The sequence below is a fragment of the Vanacampus margaritifer genome, chromosome 14, assembly GCF_051991255.1.
Source record: "Vanacampus margaritifer isolate UIUO_Vmar chromosome 14, RoL_Vmar_1.0, whole genome shotgun sequence".
Classification (NCBI taxonomy): Eukaryota; Metazoa; Chordata; class Actinopteri; order Syngnathiformes; family Syngnathidae; genus Vanacampus; species Vanacampus margaritifer.
The window spans coordinates 12,460,639-12,481,707 of record NC_135445.1 but is presented as its reverse complement, the minus strand read 5'-3'; the positions used below and the strand labels follow the sequence as shown (position 1 = coordinate 12,481,707).

At 36.9% G+C, this 21,069-nt stretch overlaps 1 protein-coding gene across 2 annotated transcripts in view; it reads left to right on the top strand.

Moving 5' to 3' along the window:
* The first annotated feature begins 16,594 nt into the window (after positions 1-16,594).
* Positions 16,595-21,069, top strand: part of ccbe1 (collagen and calcium binding EGF domains 1) — a 35,266-nt gene continuing 30,791 nt past the window's right edge. Inside the window, exons 1-3 of one of the 2 annotated variants that reach the window (XM_077543149.1) lie at positions 16,595-16,686; positions 17,012-17,268; positions 17,345-17,428. In XM_077543149.1, coding sequence (XP_077399275.1) covers positions 17,165-17,268; positions 17,345-17,428 — 188 coding nt within the window. In that variant the 5' untranslated portion in view covers positions 16,595-16,686; positions 17,012-17,164. Of the gene's footprint in view, positions 17,269-17,344; positions 17,429-21,069 lie in introns of both variants that reach the window. The other variant, XM_077543150.1, reaches the window with a different exon arrangement.

Below are 21,069 nucleotides of genomic sequence, written 5' to 3'. Positions count from 1 at the left end.
GCTGAATGGAATCAAGTTGTTACACTTTAAAATTATTACACTAATTATTTCCTAGAAATAGGGCCACGTTATTAAAATAAAACCATATCTTTTAGCGAAAGAAGCTTAAATTTACAAGAATGAAGTTTAAATATTTTTGAAAAGATTTAATAAGTCTTGTAATAATGAAGTACTACTTTCTTTAGCAAAAAGTAATAACCAGTACTACATGAATAAAGGTGAAAAGTTAGGAGGAAAATGTCCCAATATTTGTACAAATTAGAGAAAAAAGGTATAATCTTCCAAGAATAAAAAACAAGCCTTAATATTCAAGCAATACTTATTAACACCAGAAGTATTTACCTGTCACCTTTCTTGCTTTTTTGCCAGGTGGTGTGCAAGTCGTCCTCCAAGGTGAGGCACTCTGATGGCCCAAACACTATCACAAGCAATGACCTACATTTACAATGTTGATAAATTGTTTTCATTTACTTTTATTTTCATTTCACAGCGTGGCTTTCGTCCAATCAGATTTCAGCTTCTGTGTGTTACCATGTAAATGTAACCTAATCGGTTGACCGCAGCTGCTGATAACAAGGTGATTCATAATTGCACACAGGTGTGAAAGGGAAGGTTCATTTTCTCGCCGTACTTTTCAAGTTAAAGACATTATGACGATAGGTAGACCAACATTACTGCTGGCTAGCTAGCTAGCTAGCTTATTTGACCTTACTAATAGATTTATTTGCCACTCCCAGTGCAATGACAACTAGCTAGCTCCGACAACCCAACATAGCTAACAAAAGAGGATGGATATTGTCTATAAATAATAAGCATCTCTGGTGAGTAGTTTACAATGCACTTTATTTATGTTTGTATATATTTAAGTATTTATCTTATTACTAGACAAAAATTGATTGTGAACTGCTGTACAGCAGTGCAGTTTAGAGTTGATGTATTGGAAGCTAAAGGTTTAACTATGTTCTTGCTTTAGTAATAATGGCATTCTTCCTCAAAAACATGAAAGGCCTCCATTTCTCTGTAATGCCACACGTGGTTATTTCGTGTTTTGGTGTATTTTGCGACACAGCAGTGGTGTTGAAAGGTGAATTTGGTCACTTACGAGTCCACTGATGGTCCATGTCCAAAATGAATGATGATTTAGTATGTGTTATCTATGGTGGCCTTTATATAATAGTGTAGAATGACTTTTTAAGTGGAATACAGTAGTGTGTATGAATTGTGTTCGTCTGTAGAGTTCTAATCAATAAAGGTTTGCGGTGTTAAAAAAACACACACACATTAATGTTAAAACTGTCAGTATGATGTGACAATATTTAAAAGATTGTTTGGAAAATTGTCCCTTTGTGGCCCCATCTTGTCGCATCTTGGAGACGTGGACGACTGCGTACAACATCAAACCGGAAACCTTTCGTTTTTGGCAGAGAACAAGTCATGCTAGCAATCCCTTAGTATGCTACATATTAGTAAACTGGGGACGTTCTTTGGGCAGAAAAATCTAGAAAAAAAATATGGATGTGTATTACTGCAAAACAATGGGAAAAAACTTCAGTATCATATTATAAGATGATATTGAACTTGTTTTTTCTGGTGTGACAGCAATATGTTTCCGTACTCCTTCACTGTATTGATTAATAAGGTCTTATTTGTTTATGTTCTTGTGGTCGATGAGAGCCGGAGGTCCTTGCTCATTAGGTCCTGATGAGTCCGTGTTGTTTTCACCTTGTTTGACCGTGAAACGACCACTACATTTTCCTGCATTTTGTGACGGTATCCCTTAGATTTGATTAGCTATGGGTGCTCGTTAATGCGGCGGGTCGGCCATCATGCGTGTTGCGTGTCCTTGCCGTGAGGGCGCTCCATTGACTTGGCAGCAAGGACACGAGATGCTTATTAGTTGGCAAATGTGTGCAACCGTATGACAGCACGCACACCATGGAGACATTTTGGATCGAATTTCATCAGCGCAATCACACACGTGTTAGCGGAAATTCTTCTTAAGATGTAACCGAAATTGATTGACCTTCTTCGGTGGTCACACAAAGGCCACACCCACCTGAAAGTTGTGATTGTGGCGTCCCGCAGGGCAACCGCTTGGGTACACTTGAATTTTTTTTGTAGAGTGTGGAAATTTAAGGCTCTTTCTTCTCATCTTATTTGGTTTAAGAACACAAGGGCAGGCACGTAGCTGATTGGTTGAGACTGAATGAAGGTTGGGCAGAAAAAAAACGTAAAATAGCATGAATTAAAACAATGTACATAAATTTACGTGTACTGTACTTTCCATTAATCAATCATCTTACAGTAGTATTCTACTCCACCATGCCGCTATATGGCTCTATAAATGACAATCAAAATTAGGATATATATATATATTTTTATAGTAATTAAAAATCCTATCCTATGAAAAAAATATCAATATAACCCAAATATAGTACATCAAAAAGTAACATAATAAAACAAATTAATTACTATTAATAGGCCCTGTCATTAGCAATATTTTGAAAACCAATAAAATACCCTATAATATATATTTAAAATATCTTAATAATAATTGTGTAAAAATAATAAAATATTATTAATGAGAATTAAAATATAATAATAAATAAATCATAAATCTGATGTCAAAATAATAAAACCACTTGATATGAAATACAAATAAAGAAATTCTAAATAAAATATTCATGCAATATCAATAGAACCCAAATACAGTACATGAAATATTCATGTAATAAAATGATACTAATAACATAAATGTAAATATTAACAACATTCCAATAATCTATAAAAAATACTGCAATAAGATACAAATAATAATGTAAATAAAATACTGATAAAATGAATAAAAATGTTACAAATATATTCATACGATGCATATAAAATATACACAGTACATTGGTAAAAATGGTAGCATGAATACATATATTACAAAAATACAGTATTATTAAAACATACATATTTTGATAACATACTACTACTACTACTATTACTACTACTGATAATAATATGAATAAAATATTAGTAAAACAAATATTCTCCAGAAAATACTTGCAAACTAAAGCATTAATAGTATAATATACATGTAGAAATAAAGTACTGTATACATGAAATATTACTTTTACTAACATAACTGATGGCATAAGCATTACCAAATATTAGCATTTTATTAATTTAAAAAAACATTTTGTTTATATTTCTTCATTTAGTAGCACAAGAGTCCTACTACAATATTAATACACATCCAAACTAACATACATAACATGAATAATGGTAAATGGTACTTTATTTATATTTATTACATTTTTACTACTGATGAAGCAGGATCAGGAGCAACTGGGGGTTCAGTATCTTGCTCAAGGATACTTCCACATGGTCACAATGGCCTGGGATCGAACCCACAACCTCAGGGTTGACCACTCTACCACTGAGCCGTACTTCCCCTAATTAGCATCTATTCGTATAAATCAATTTGTTTTCATCAAAAATTCTTGATGAAATGACTTCTCCGTCCTTAATCCCTCTCTTTGATCTTTCTTCTTCGTTGGTTTTATGGTTGCCGTGCAGTACCCAGAAGCACTGCGACCAACGTTGACCTTTCCAAGCCGGCATCTCGCATTCACGTCGCGTTTAACCTTGCGTGCCAAGGCACGACATCTCCGCTGACCTCCGCGCGGAGGTTGCGGGCTTCTTGTTATCTCGTGACCCCCGAACACACGCACACGCTCTCACACGTGCACATCATTGTGTGAGAGGAATCATAGTTATCATCGTGGCAGCACAAAAAGGAGACAAAATCGGTTTCCTTCTTGTGAGATTTCACCTTGAGTTGTGCGCTGTTGCAGTGTTGCCACCGCAGAAGGGTACGCGTGTGACTAAGCATAGTATAGGAAGTTATAACAAAGACTCTGTCCTGGCTGCTCAGTACAAAATGGCTGAATACGTTTGACAGTTAAGAATGTTGTTGTTTTTGCCATAATATGTGTTTTTGTTTACCTTATTTTGATTAGATTTAGTTTGATGTTTTGTGAAGTTCCCCTTTGTCTCATGTTCATGTTCTCGTCAGACCGCTTCCTTGTGTCAACCAATCAGCTCCCTCCAACCACTGTTTTGATCAAGTTTGTCTCCAAATAAAATAAAACTAAATCAAAACAAAAGTAATTAAAAGTCAGATAACGATTTTTTTCAATGTTATTTTCATTCAATGTTATTGTATTATTATTGTTAATGTCTTTTCTGTCATAAATAGTGAAGTATACTACTTTTTGGCAAAATAAAAAAAAGTGTGGTCTCAAAACTTGCCACTTTAATTACCGTATGTGGCTAACTCCACCCTCAACCAATAAGCATTTAATAATAATATCTTTAGCATTCCGAGCTACAACAGGCCAAACTCAACTGTCCCGTTGCTACAGAATAAATCCTAATGGAAAATTTATCACATTTACCACCTTGGCTGTTTAATCTCCAATCATATTGTGCCCCCCCCCCCCCCCCTATCCGACCCCCCTAGAACCCCACCCCCACCCCAAGCCGCTTTCGCGTCAATTGACGAGCTGTCAGCACACCCAGTTCATCATCATCTCCTTCATGCAACGCAACTTTCCATCAATTCCACGCCGAGGATTCGTTTTCCGCACCGATGCTCGTTTCTGCCTTCTTGACTGACAAATTCGCTGCCGCCATATTACACGTTAACTACAAAATAGCAATTCTGTTTTTGAAGCGCAAGTGTTGTTTTTAAGGTTTAGTTGAACCCTGATGAGTGCTGAGAAGGATCAGTGGTCCGATTTCCCTTTGACCCCCTCGCTTGTTCATATTGCAGCCAGGCATTCCCGGGAAAGCTTTAATCTTGTCTTGTTGTGGTGAGAACAGATTAGGGCTAAAGCGAGTATGTTGCTGTCCTTGATCGACTTCTCGCCTACTGCATCTGATATTTTGGATTTGATGCACATTTTGTGATCGCCTTTGATGTCTTTGATTTGCTGATCGATCAATGACATCATTGACTGGCTCCGTGAAATAATGCATTGCAGCTGCAGTGTTTCCTACATGCACAGTTACCTATGAAATTAATTTTGGCTCTTGTAGTAACTTTCATTGCTGCTTGGAAAGCCACTCTGTTGCTTGTGTGGTGCTTGTGTGACTCTGCTAATCTATATCAGTAAGCGATTTTCTTTTGTGGTACAATACTGTCTTTGGTAATAAGATATCGGTACACACCTATCCCTAATAATAATATTAATGATAATAATAACTGATGATGATAATAATAATAATATCAATAATAATAAGGATGATGATGATAATAATAATAATAATAGTTTTCACAAACCCCAAAAATTATAAATTAAAATTTTTTTGTGGAAAGGATTTTTTTTATATTAAAAATGGAAACTAAAAATTAAAAATAAATACAAATTAAAAGCCGTATATTTATATTTTGTTAAAAAAAAAAGAGAATCAATTCCTAAAAAAAAAAAAAAAAAGAAATAATGCAATTCAAGTGCTTTTTTTGCAACCTAGTAGTCTTGGTAGTAGTAGTAGTAGTAGTAAGGGGGGAAAAAAGGTACCTCAAAATCCTTTTTTTTAAAACCAAATTGTCTTATATATTGCTGTGTAACTTAGACCTTGTTTGATTTTATGACTCTTTTAGCTCTCTCGTGGTTATACAAATATAAGTATCTTTTTTTTTAAACAAACAAAAAATGTTTTTTTATTTTTTTATTTATTTAACTACCATTATAAAAAAACAATATTACATTTTATTCTTTAAAAAAATAACATATGGACATATTTATTTTCATAGGGCTGTGATATATGCCCTTCACATGATGGCATTTTATTTCCCATAATAGTTCCACTTGTGTCCACATCGCTTTGTCATCACTGAAATAAAAAGTGCCATGTGCTCATCTGAAGGGTAAATGGATGTCGCTACGACCAGCGTCCCCCCCAACGCTAGACTCCACAGCCATGTGACACCTAAAGCTTCCTGCGTAATAGTAAATAATCCCGACACGGCTAAACCTCCTACCAGATTAAAGCAAATCCCCACTACCACCCTACGGTCAATTTCATTTTTTTGTTGCGCTATCCATAACTTTATTAACTATCTCATCGTCATATCATGATGACCGTGGGGGCGGGGCCAGTGCATCCACGTGTCACGTCTGCTCGCCATGATGTGACTGAGACGTTTGCATGCACAAATCTGCCTGGCGTTATGAATTGAGAGTGACCTCTGGCTAAGCCGTGCAATCCCAAACCGTCTGTTACACCGCATAAGCTTCCATTTCTTTTGATTATTATTATGATTTTTTCCCCTCTCCCTTAAATAAATGCAATGTGAAAGGGATACGATGTAATTCCATTATATTGCAACCAGCTTTTACAATACATGCTTCATGTGCTGATTCATAACATGATCTTTTTTCTCTTTTATTATTGGTCTTTGGGGCAGTTATGATTGTGCCCTATGAAGTAACAAGTGACATGATATTTTTTGGGGGGACCTAAATTGAATAGCGTATCAGAATAGCTATTACCAGGTGTAACTGGTCCATATTTTTTGCAACAGTATAATGGTAGTCTATGAAGTCTACCTAGCAACAAGTGACATTGCGACCCTCCCTAAGTGACATACAACCATGTTTACCATTCATCGGTAACAGATGTGGCCTCCCTGTAACCAACACATTGCCCTTAAAACCTCCATTAAAAAAATAAAAAAAAATAAAAAATCCTATACACGTGTTATTCTACAATAGACGCACGGACATAATACTTATCCGTATCTGGTTGTGAGGAAAAAAAGTTGAGCAAATCTGTAGCATGTCCAAAATTTTGAACAAGTCCTTTCCAAATTAATGGCTGGGAAGATTGTAATTATTTTAATCTGTAAACTTTCAAATCATATTGTGTGTTCTGGTCGGATGCCTGCATGACAGATGTCCTTTGTCTTTCTATCCAGATATAATCTGAGGCATTAAGGTCATACAAGCCAAGACTTACTTCTTTCCTTCTTTCTTATTTTATGAGTTAATGACGTCATCATTTTAAGTCTTAAGAACCTCTGATACATGCATACAGTCTCCTTGGATGACCTGAGTTTTTTTTCTGCTCATTCACACATAAATTCTCCATTGAAAAAACACACATTGGACCTCCGCCAAGTCCCAACAACCTTAAACACGTCTGCCGTTTCGTTGAAAAATAATGACATGCCAATGTTGTGACGCCCCAGTCCTGTAGGTGGCGACATACAAAATGTGATCCAACATATTTTTCACCACCACAGCTTCATCTGCTGGATCTGGTGGGTCTATATTGGTATATTTACTATGTATCACCTTATACATAATTTGTAATACTATCTATAAAAATTATAAATTAAAGTAATTTATGTATTAATTAGGATGTGTATTTATAGTTTAAAGCTACTGAACGTAGATTATTCAATTTTGAATCGCTACTGCCACTTGCTGACGAAAAAGGAAACGGCACATACCCTTCTTCACATAAACCGCGCACATGACGTCACATCCGCAGACACGGTGCGGGGAATTCGAACCCCAATCTAGTCTGAAAACTATTAGCCAGAGGCTTGAAGGAGTACCCATTGTTAGCAGCTATGGTGTTTCTCTACTAATTAGAAGACATTTCAGTCATAAATGGTCAAATAAAAAGTCTACTGTAAAGATATTTTTGGGGAAAAAGTTCCATGTTGCAGCTTTAAATATTTTTTCGCACATATATTTTGATAAGCAAGCATGTAAATTATTTGTAAATTAATATTTAATTTCATTAATCAAATTGATTGTTTATTTAGTGTTTGACTGGTGTTGATTCTCATTTTTTAAATTTTCATGTTCAAAATAATAAAACATAAAAAAAATATAAAAATATGAAAATGTCATGAAAATAATTGTTTATTAATTTGCTGCATGCATGTAAATTATTTCCAAATATGTTAATTAAAAAAATATATTTTTGACTTAAGTCGTAATAGGGTTCTCTTTAAATGTATAGCACAGACAATTAGTATTGTGAGTTAAATGAATTGTGACTCGCTTATTATTTGGATGCAAGTATTCCGATCATTAGCATGTGTTTCCCAATCCCAATCTCAATGAAACTGAATACAAATTTCATCTGAATACATGTCCGGCGATGACTCATTCCCCAGAAACGCTTAAATTCCTCCGTGTTGACTTTCAGCCTTCGCCCTTGTTTGACTCCCCCCACAAATATTGCTCCAACCCTCCCTCCTTCTGACATTTTGAAACTTTGAGTGGCAGGTGTGAAGGGTGAATCAATCAAGGAGAAAAGTGCAAAGACTTCAGGGAGGTGTGGCCGGTGATTGACACCTCAGCCCGACTGACTAAACAACACCAACTATTAGGATTGTTGATGCAAGTGGCACTACTAGAGAGTCAGCTATGTCAACCACTATACTATCAATAGCCACCTGAACCCTTTATCAGCTCTCTCTTCATCCGGGTTACCCCGGTCCAGGAGGTGCCCTTGAGCAATAGCGGCAGGCTGGGTGGGAGTCACGGAAGAGCGAAAGAAGATGTTAATCGCATGGGAAAAGCAAAGTACAAAAAAAAACTTTGGGAGAAAATCTTCTTACATAACAGCAATGAGGTTGTTTTTGTGTTGTTTTTTCTTTCTTTTTCTTTTTTTGTCCAAGACGTGCTGTTTTGGTAGCGTTGCTTAGGATCTGTGAAATTAGCCGTCACATTAGTGCAAAGAATCTCCTAATTCACATTTTCCCTGCATGGATTGCCTCATTGCCGCCATCTGCTCGTCGACATCTTGAGCCGCAACCACATTCTGCCCGTCCAAAGGAATTAAAGCAGGAAACTCACTTCCGTCTTGAGTTTTCTCTTTCCATTTTTGTTCACTGTGCTATATCAAAAGGCAAAAGGACACTATTTTACTTTTTTTTTTTCTTTGAAAAAGTCATTAATTGAGCGTAAATTGGTTGGTTAAAACTAATAGAAAGATGTTATTTTAGCCTTTGTAACAATAAAAATGTTAATTTATGACACTTGGCTCAAATCTTCATCCTCATAATAAGCAAAATCAGGGCTTTGCATTTTAACCCTACGCAACAAAAATATAAACGCAACCCTTTTGTTTTTGCTCCCATTTTTTATTAGATGAACTCAAAGATCTAAATTAAAACTTCTTTCCCCATACACAATATCACAATTTCTCTCAAATATTGTTCACAAACCAGTCTAAACCTGTGATAGTGAGCATTTCTCCTTTGCCGAGATAATCCATCCCACCTCATAGGTGTGTCATATCAAGACAGTGTTTCCCACACCATGTTAATACTTGGGGGGGCCACCCAAGTAAACTGTCCACCATCCAAGAAGATTTCAAGAAAATTTAATCACGACCAAATATACGGCATGTTAGAGGAGACGCAAGTAGAAAGACTGAGAACCCCAATAAAACAAAACTGCACCTTTCATGGTGTCCTTTTATTGCGGGCAGTGTAAGGCACACCTGTGCACTAATCATGGTGTCTTATTAGAATCTTGACATGACGCACCTGTGAGGTGGAAGGGATTATCTCGGCAAAAGAGAAGCGCTCATTATCACAGATTTAGACTGCTTTGTAAACAATATTTGAAAGAAATGGTATTGTGTTTGTAGAAGAAGTTTTAGATCGTCACTTTATTAAAAATACCTATTCGGTAGCTTAGCATCAGAGGCCAACGTTGCCAGTTGTTTTCCTCGTAACATTGTGACTTCATTCTCATACTGCCTTTTCTGACTTTTTTGTTGTGTTCTTATAATATTCCAAAACATATGCTGGGCTGCCACTTTGTCGCCATCTGCTACAGAACGTGCACCTGACTTGCAATCTTAAAGACCAGCTTCATCTTTCCATTTCCTCTTTTCCGATACGATGCTCACTGTTCTGTACGTGGTCGCAAAGGCCTCCGAGAATTTGTTCATATTATCTGCATCTGATATGACGCTGGATGATTTCAAAGCATGCACTAGTACTTGCGTGCAGCAATAAAAATAAAAAAAACAAAAGAGGGGTGAGACGCGGTAATCCAAGGACGGCGGGAGGTTATTTGTATTGATCAGAACGCGTGCGGTTACGTGGAGGTGGTTTCCAATCTGGTGCTAGATGTCGGCTGCTGATAAACGGTTAAATCGGCTTAGGGATTTTCTTCTTTTTTTTTCTTGTCCGTACAATTGTGCTTCCATGTTCAACTTTAATGACAATCAAAATATGATGTCAGCATCATAAAAGCTTGATTTACAGTAAAGGAAATGTTTGAAGTACAGTGGTCCCTCACTACTTATCGGTTCACTTATTGCGGATTCACTCTATTGCCAATTTTTATTTGGGTCTTAATAAGTCAATCGCTACATACACTGTAGCGCTATTGCAAACAAAAATACGTAGAATTATTTATAACAATTTTTCGACGGAAATAAGCATTAATATTCACATTCATATGAATAAAGTATAATAAAACGAAACTCATAGCATTCCTGCTTGATAATTCAACGTGGATGGCAGTGGATAGCGTTTCCATATTGCTAGGTGAAGACGGACATGTTATATATATATATATATACACGGTATGTGTATGTACTGTATATATATATATATATATATATATATATATATATATATATATATATATATATGTATATGTATGTATGTGTGTGTGTATATATATATATATATATATATATATATATATATATGTATGTGTGTGTATATATATATATATATATATATATATATATGTGCATATGTGTGTATATATATATATATATACACACACATACATATATATATATATATATATATATATATATATATATGTAGTATAAATGGCATATGTTAGCTAGCCACATTTTTTGTAGTAATATTACGATTTTTTTCCCCCCTCAAATTTAAAAACATATTTTGTAATTTATTTGAGAACACAGAACAACTTAACTTTACAATATTTCAACTTAAGTCTAATATTCCTTCATATGGCAGAAAAAAATTAAACTATCATCCACACGACAATTTTTTTCTCAGAACATTATAAATTTATTTTGTTATATGACTTCTTTTTTTTTTTTCATTAAATGTATGTATGTGAGTACGTACTCAAGTTTATTTATAGAGCAACAACCATGCCTGCATACAAAGTGCTATACAAAAACATAAAATATAACAAAGACAGTTATAGCAATAAATTAATAACATAAAGACAGCAAATACAAGAAAACGCTAAAACTATTCTGATCTCATGAGTCGAACAAGTGTAAGACTAAGCTTAGCTGGGGAAAAAAGAAAAAGGTGTAATATTATGAGAATAAAGTCATAAAATTACAAAGATAAAATCATAATTTTCTCTTTGGGCAGCAGATGAGTCACAGCTGATGCCAACGAACAGAGAGACGATATCAGTGTACGTGCTGCCGAGAAACCACTGAAGCGTTGTTGAAATGACGGGAAGGAAATTGCTTATTAACCTGCTGTCTCACCAACGAAGAAGAAGAAGCCAGGAAGTGAGAGAGGGCCTCACTTTGTTCCAAGAAATTACATGTGAATGATGAGAGACGAAACAGAATTAATTGGAGTAGTTCAAGTGGATTGCGAAGTGTAACGGCGGAATGAGCTCACATTACGACTTTTTCCTCTCAATTTCCCTTATTTTGATAAAACTTCTAACTTCTTTACTCTTTAACTTTGCAAGTGAAGTCTTCTAGTAATGTGACTTCTTCTTTTGTTACATTCTAACTCACTTCTCATATCATTAAGACTTAATTGTTTTATTAATATTGCAACTTTATTCTTATAACACTTCGACTCATAGATGCCACAAGATGGCAGCAAATCACAATTTTTCCATTTTTTTCCACGGGGCTTTTGCCTGAGCACAAAAACAGAAACGGTGAGTTTTCCAGTGAATAACATCGGATAGGTTAAAAAAAAAAAAAAAAGAATGCCAAATACATGGAAGAGTACATTTTTAAGTTTGAGTTTCTTCTCAGAACAGTGCAACCTCGTAACTTGATTCCCAAATCGTTACAACTTTATCCGTACAACACCACGACTTCATTGTCATAACATCACACCGCCAGTCCTCTGTTATGTTTGACTGCAGCCAGACATGATTAAACGGCGGGTCTATTTCCATACTGATTGGAGTGAATCGACTAATTAGGTCCATGCATATGCATGTGCTTGCTTTAACGCCGCTAGTGGTTTTAATCTAAAAATCCATACAGATAGAGCGCGATAGAAGTACCATAGCACGCTGTGATTTATACTGCAGTAAGAGGATCATGAACAACGAGCGAGGACTGACGTGCACAAAGTTAGTCAAGGGTAATGAAAAAGGAATTAGTGGCTTTATTTGAGCAAAAAAAAAAAAAGAGAGAGAGAGACTAACACGAGTTCAAGCGCTGCTGGCTGTGTTCGTTCCGCACTGAGCAGATACTGCATGACCTTGAGACCATAATGATCTAAAAAATAAATAAATAAATAACAGTGTGTCCCACGCTTTTCACGTCTTCCTGGCTGGATCGGGAGCCTCTTGACACGCCAGTGAGTGCGTGACGCCAAGACAAGTTTGATGAGTGCGGCAAGGTGACGCAGGCTGTTAGCGTCAGTTAGCCGATGGACCACTCTCGTCTGGGGACGTGCAGACCGGCACTGCTGCAGTGCTGCAGACCGCACGGAGTCATCACAATATAGGAGACTCTTCACGTGGCATCCACTCCAATGCCGTCATGCATTAACACACGAGACGAATAGCTTTGATTGATTGTCATGAAAGATTCTCTTTCATTGGTCACTTTGCTGTATTTGAAAAAATGAGTCAGTTACTAGGCTGCACCTGAACTGGGCTAAAATTATTTTCTTGCCGTTTTTATTTTATATTTTTATTATTTTTAATATTTTATATTATTTTTAATTAAATAATAATTAATCGATTATAAAATTAATTGATAATTATTTTGATAATTGACTAATCGTTTAGAGACCTAATTTCACATCTCAACAGTAAATCTCCAATTTCTGTAGCCCTCAGTGACAAGCATTTTTTTGCTAATTTTCTGACATTACGGGCCAAAATAGTAACTGAATCATAATTAATTTACACTTGATCATTTTCTGTACTGTCAATTTGAAATAAGTTCTTGCTTTTTAATAAAACCTGTTTTTATGTCATAGATTTTTATCAACAAAATAATCAACGGATTACCACCACATAGCTCCGCCCCTGATTGTATAGTGTAATTTTTATATTACCTAAACAAAGAATAATTTGAGAAGTCATACCATTTTTTTTTATTAATTACATAAGAGTAGTGATAGTATAAGAACAGTTGTAATGTTAACAGACAAATGTTGTAAAGTTACAAAATAAATGTTTTAGCAAGAAAAGTTTATATTGTAGTTTAATAATGTTGGTGTATTACCACAAAAAAAAGCACAATTTTAAAATATTTATTAATTTACCCTTGAAAAGTTGATATTGACTTGCATACTAATTACAATACTTTGCTTGGTCATTTTGGTGATACACTGGAGGAAGGTATGATCAAGATTTCCTCCCAACTTTTTTGACATTTTAGTTTGTCCTTCCACTTTTTCTTCCAGCTGTACAAAAGCACATGAGAATTGCATAATTATTTTTTTATTAAACCGACCTACAAATATTAAACTAAAATATTGCTATATTTTCTAAATTTTAAAATGTTTTTTGTTGTTGTTTTTTTAAATTATTATTAATTATTGTAGTTTTTGCTCAGATTATACTAGGCAGAATTTTCTGGTAACTCTTGTAACCAGGGTTGCCATGAAAGATCTTGAGTGCTGATGGAGTATTCCAATTTCACTTAATTTGTTTGAAATGTATGATTTACAAATTCCAAATATATCTTCATGTTCATCTCTATCAACACATCAGAATAAAAAGTCATGGCCTCCTGCAAGTCTGTCAGCTTTGTGTTTGGCAGGCCCGGATTTTACGGGGCAGTAAGTCAATATTTGAGGAAACTGAGGTGAGATCATGACTTTTTGAGCCATTTTTGTCTGGTGCTGTGTTGTGAATGTTTCCTACAACGAGTGCCGTGGTTTGGGAAACACTGACCAATAGATGAAGGAAAACACACACACACAAAAGACCAACAGCTCTATCTGCTGAATATGGTGGGGCACTGCACTCACTGCCCCAAAATGCAAAGTTGCCATTTGAATGGGATTTTCAATACTGTGAGCAGTAAATGAATCCCTGCAGAGGATATAAATAAATACACCATATAGTGCATTACATATGGTACATATACAAGAGCGGCAATGAGACGTACATCAAAGTGAAAATGCTTGCTCTGTTGTTATCAGAAAGGGGGGCTAAACAAGGCCACGGCCCACCATCCTGCCCCATTATTCCCCTATATGTGAGCCTGTGACGCCTCGCAGCATCCCTCATTATTGGACAGCTCGGGTTGCTGAGGCATGGAAACGAGTGGAAGGTAAATGGCACAGCCTCGCCGCCGTCGTCGGCGTGACGCACTAAAAGCTGTCATCCATTTTGTGGCCACTGGTGACGAGGGTGCTGCTGAAACAAGAGGAGGAAAGAGGGATGCTGATCTCTTGGCTGAAAGAGCCCCCCAGTGGAAGGAAGCGGTACTCCAGCTACATACTCAAAAGCAGTTTGAGCATTTATTCCATAGCCTTGCAGTTTTTAGTGCATATACTAGTGCACTAATATATGTAACAAAAAATATAAACGTAACACTAGTGGTTTATGAACAATATTTGAGAGAAATTGTGATATTTTGTATGTGGAAAACGTTTTAGATCATTGAGTTCGTCTCATAAAAAATGGGAGCAAAAAACAGAAGTGTTGCATTTTTATATTTTTGTTGAGTATATAATGGGCTACTTTCAAAAATGTCCAATTGGCAAACTTATTAAGCTAGTAAACAACTGTGCTACAGTATAGTAATGCCACCAGGCCCAACTTATAAGCGCATGTGACACATATAGTTACTTCCTGCATGCACACCAAAATACCAACTAGTAGTTTTGCCTCACAAGTAACACGAAACATCAAGTTGTCCAACTACAGTAGTATCAATAGCCTTCATCTCCATCTTAACGTCCATGGACTCGTACACTTATTTGTCCTCTCTATTAGGACAAGTACATATTAGTAGTGAGGCAAAACTGCACTAATTGACAAATGTGTGCTGTTAGTAGTAAGTAGTGACCTGCTACAATTCTAGTTGTTGAAATCTAGCACTTCACTAGTAGAAAGAACATATTAATACATGGACCTTATCAAGTACATCAAATAGCCTACATGTTCAAACAGCTTTTCATACCGCATATAACTGATTTAAAGTCATCAAGATCCCACTCTAGTTTTTATGACACATCCCCTAATGAACAACTTGGTGAACCTAGTGGAATCTGTAAATAAACACCGCACACCTCTGGTTTCAGGCAGATATCCTTACAGGCCGCCGTGTATCGCCACACGTGGGTCAACCTAGCCGGTGCCAGCGCTCATGTTCAGAACCGCACTTGGGTCACCCACAGGACAAGGTTTTGTGTCAAGTCACTCATGTGTCGCCGAGCCGAAAAGAAAAGGCCAAGTTAGACCTTCTGAGACGTTTACGTGATAATAACAAATGGAAGAGAAATTAGCTGGGTATTAAATGAGCAATGGATGACCACAATGTGGATTCCATGTGGATTTCTGCCACAGAACATTTACAGAATAACTAAAACTGAGTTTTAAATGCAAAAAAACGCTGTCAAAATCTGCAGAAAACTTATTTTTCATTGGCCTAGTCCGCTAATTTGTCTAGCAACAAGTGCCATTGTAGAATTTGAGATAAACATCTAAACGATATCAGAATTGAAGGGGAAATTAAGTTAAGTATTTTGCCACTTGCTGTTGACTGAAAAAGACATCATCACAGCATCATCTAATGCTGGATTCGAGTAAGGTGCAAAGCAGGACTTTTCCGACCTCAACCAGGAAAAGTGCACGGCAACGCCATTTTTAACTGGGAGGTCCGAGTTGTTAAATTGAGGAAAAAAGGACTCCAACCGGCTTCAATCTGACGTCAATAGACATTGGCGACACAGACTGTGAATGGCAATACATGATTAACAAGATTATAAACATATATCCTATCTTTATTTATCATTACTTTAATTTAGTTATTCGATATAACTTCACCTAAGAATGTGATTTGTACTGACTGCATGATGATTTGCCATTAGGCCTATCTCTCTGCAATATACAGTGAAATGTATTAAATGCTTTGAAGATAAGATATCCCAGTATTTATATAAATAAAGAAGATTAAAAGGAATGTTTGCTGGGGATCAAAATGTGTTGTGATGAACCAACACAGCAAACAATCAGAATCAGCTATGTTTGTTGTATATATTCGCCTGGCTGTAACGCACAGAAGTCGGAAATAAATCATCCGAGTGGGATAAATCAGACTTCCCACCGTCCGCGAATGCAGCATCAGGTTGCAAACGTCACATGACCTAACCCAGAGAACAAGTGAACCGTGATTGGTCATTACCTGATCCCTTCGGCACTGTGATGTCATTTTCAGTGGACAGCAAGTGGCAAAATCAATTCTGCAGAAAATTGACTTGAAAATTGGGTTTGTTTGTTTTTTCCTTGACTCTCTCCACAAATTCTGAGTAGAACTCAAGTGTGTTCGTTTGCTAAAATGGTGTCGCGAAAAAGTATTTGCCATCTTCTCGAGTGTGGCTCTCGAGTCGTCACAAAGGTGTGCCTAATGAAGTGGTCGGTGGGGTTGTAGTGTTTTCTATTGCTGAGCTTCCGTTGATAACCGCGAGGTAGCAGCAGAGCTCAAATCCTGAACTTCGCTGCACTTTAACTATAAAGTAAAAAAAACACCCCAAAAAAGCATGTGGTATGAAAGTCAAATAATGAAAAATAATCACCATAAATCGCCACTGTAGAGCCCCTCGCTTGACCACAACGTGCGCATGGCGAGTGGGAGGGTCCGTGGCTGGCTGCGTGACAGTTTATGTCCACGCACGGCCCCCGCATCACCACCGCCGCGCTCATTCCACGAGAGGGTGACTCGGTGACAGCAAGCCCGACGGAGCGTCATGAACCCCGGACACGCTCGCAGCCTGCTCGCCGCCATCACCTGGGTGCTGCTCCTCTCCGGAGCCTCGCCGCTGTCACGCCGGCAGGAGGACGCCAGCTTCAGGTAACGTTCGGGGGACACTTCCACGCGACCAGCGATGTACTTTGTTAAGTCACTTCTTTAAATATTATTTTGACAGTGACAGAGAAGAGTGCTCAGATAACATCTCCACCACCAAGTACTCCTGCGTTAAATCCAATGGGGAAGTTGCCACATGCTACAGGTAAGTCAGTAGTTGGCTTTAATAAGTTATTTATTTACATTAACGTTACCATAACTGACCGTTTCTGCTTATTTCTTTACTAATATGATATAAACCCACCATGTAACAAGAAATTTACAAATGTAACAAATCAAAGCAATCCTCAGAATCTGATTGGATGCTTCTGAGAATGCTAAGAGTAACAAATTAATTATAGATGGATAATTAATTGATGATGAATTAACCTAATTATACAGGAGAATTTCTATCTGGATGTTCAGCATTTTGTTTTGGTTCAAATTTACGAGCGCAAAAAAAAGTTACCATGGTTACAGTGCAGTTTGACAAAAGTAAAACCATCAATGAACATTTACCATATTTATTCTGTAGACATAAATTATGTTAGTCATACGCAAAGTTGTATTTTTTTTAATGTTGTTAATTTGTGTCTGTTATGCAAAGTGAATGTCTACAATATTGAAAAGTAAAAGTTAAATTTGAACTAGACGGGATGTCTTTGTAACGTCAAGGTGTTTTATGTTTTATGCAAAAGTCTGTTGTAAAGTTTTGCAGAAATTGTTAGTTAGAGTTTTCATTATGAAAGCAGAAATTCAGGAGTACAGGGCGGGCTCATTGCCCACGTCACATGGGCGGCAGACTACATCATCCGCAAGGGGAGATTGCACAATTTACCTGTATAAACAGTTTGACGGTTGACCCAAGTGAATCAATTTCGGCTGCTGCAATGTCAAACTCTGTGTGCACTTCCCCTGCCCTGATTTTAATGTGAAGGAGTGGAGCCGCTTTGATCGCTGCGAGTCGGCTGCGTTCCATACCACAATCTTTGTACCTGTGCAAAGTCTACAAATATACCAAAATAAAGAAAACTCCACCTTTGCAAACAGTTAGAGTCCACTGGGCTTGCGCTGGGTACAAAAATTGGGCCCTTTGTAGTAGAAGTCAGACATTTCCACATGGCAAAACTCCCAGAAATTGGTCCAAGTTGTTTTTACGTAATCCTGCAGTTATGAAATCTGTTCGTTGCATAGCTTTCGCTGACAATGCCAAAATGTAAGCATTTTATGTTTGGTTTAGATTTAAGTCACCACAAAAAAAATCTCTCTCTGATGCGGTTTTCGAAATATCACGGTTGCCATGGATGCAGTCATCTCACGGAAATGAAAAGTCTAAAATGTCCCGAAGCTTCAAGTGAACAGTCGACTCAATCACTCATGTCGGTAATCTTTTTACATGGTAAATAAGCATTGTTTATGCAAAGTGAATGTTGATGTACAATATGCTAATGTGAAGATTGAAAAACACAACTTTTGTGTATAGTCCTGCGAATTGCGGGGGGGAAATAGACTGCACTTTCACCTTTTACCCGAAAGTCTTCTTCATTTGTGTCTGTCTGTCTTGCACAAACAGCAAATAATAACTGACAGTGATTAAAAACACAGCTAGCTGTTCTGTTACGTAATAATTAGCGGGTGGGTATTTCCTTATGTTTTTGAAAGACGCTGAGTGATCCCATGAATTCATGTCTGAATTGTTTCTAACGGGTCGTCTCGGCCGCTGAGTTTCAGCAATCTTACGGAACATCGTTCATCAAAGGGCCTCGGCCGACTTTCCATCATGTTGCCGTTTTCAATCTATTGTGACAGAGCTGAGTGTTATCACGTTGGTATTTTCTCTGGCTCCCAGGTTGAATATTGGCTCCAAAAAGAGGCTGTGAAGAGCCGGGTAAGGCTTTTGCTCCACAAATGCTTCTAATTGCGGTAGAAACGCTTTACTAGTGCAAATGGGGTGAGAGTTGGGTGCCAGTTTGGCAACGACACGGGTGCTAAGTACTGTTACTTTGCCACAATTAAGTCTCGGCTTCACATTATGCTTGTGATTATTTTTTTTTTTATTGTTTATATAGTAGTTTTCATTGTGGCAATAAAAGTTTTATTAGTGTATGTAGATTTCTGTTTTCAAACTTCAGTTCTATTTGATGAAAACCTGTAAGCCACAATATTGATAGCCAACAAGCAAATGGGTTTCTGGTGGGGAGGGTCTGGAAATTAGCACTTTATTATTTGAAATGTGCAACTTTATTCTTGTCAAGATTAGCATTGTATCTATTCTTGTATGTACCGCTTTTTATCTTCTCATCGCATTTATATTTTTTCCTCCTAACATTACAACAACATTTTTTGACAGACTACAAACATTTTATTCTTGTAAAATTGACATGTTCTTTGTAAAACTCAGACAAAAATATTGCGGTATCACTGTTTTTAAAATTAGAGGTCTAAAATGACCTTTTTTTTGAAACATTTGGATACAATACAAACAGCATTTATTTTCTATTGAACACAATCCATTTTATTTTTAAACAAAATGTAGAATATTTAGAATAGAAATTCTTCATGTTTTAATTCAGTGTCCCATCACTTTTGAGCTATTATTAGAACAGACCCCGTGGGCTACTCATGTTGTCCTTTGGGTGAACTAGTACCCGCTGGCACATTTTCATTTCTTTTTTTACTCCTCTTCCTTAAGAAACTGTTCACTGAGATGGAGACAAAAAAAGTTAATTGGAGGCGATTAACTTCAAAGAGGCAGCTCGTTACACAACCATGCAAACAGCCAATCATATTGTGTCCTGCTTAGATGCCCCCTCAAAAAAAGAAAAGATCATTACCTCTGACTTGTTCCCATAAGAGTTACTGTTCGCATTACATTAGGCTTCATAAAATATTTTTTTTCAGTAGCAATATAACAATTATGAATGTATGCTCATATACTGTAAATTACGAAAATTTCTCGTAATACTGCAACCAAGATCACAACGACATGATGTCTTCTTTAAAATACGACACTTTATTCTAAAACTTTCCCGCAACATAATGATTAACTTCTTTTTTTTTCGTGAAAAATTTTTGGATGCCGCCTTGAGTTGGTTGGGCTAACCGTCACCTCATGCTAGCATGATGTCATTTTCTATTCTGAAGGTGAATGACGGTTCTGGATAGCATCGAAAAGGGCCACGTACTCGCTGATATAATCGGCGAATTTCATCAGCCACGCTCACATTGATGGAACTGTTTCAGCGTCACCGCGATGGCCACGCCAAGACAAAGGCCAGAATCCCGCAACAATGGCGGGAACAAAAAGAACACATTTCTAATCTTTGTTTATAACTCCTCTTTAGTGGGGGCGCGCGAAAAGGATGATTGCACTGATTTATTGTGTGTGCAATGTTGGCTTAGCCCGGCCTGTAAAAAGACTTCCCCATAAAAGACTCTTTCCACTCTACAGCTGCAAGATAATTAATGTGCGGCATGTGCAGTGGTTGCAGTGTTGTTTTTAAAAATAATTCTGCTGTTATGGAGCTTTTTTGTTTCTTTTTTTCTTGCCTGCTCCCCCCTCCTCTTCAGCTGTAGTTAGCGTATGCTAACTGTTATCGTCATCAAAAGCCCACTCAATCTCTCATTGACTGCAGACTTCTAATTCAAGTCTTATGTTGTTTGAGGCAACAGTGGGAAATAATTGTATCCCAAGGAGGTACTGTACATTGGAGCGAGATTTTTTTTTTTGTCTGTTTTGTGGGCAGAATGTTCTACTCTGATTACAAAAAAAAAATTATGTGTTCAACGATACTACTCGGAATCCAA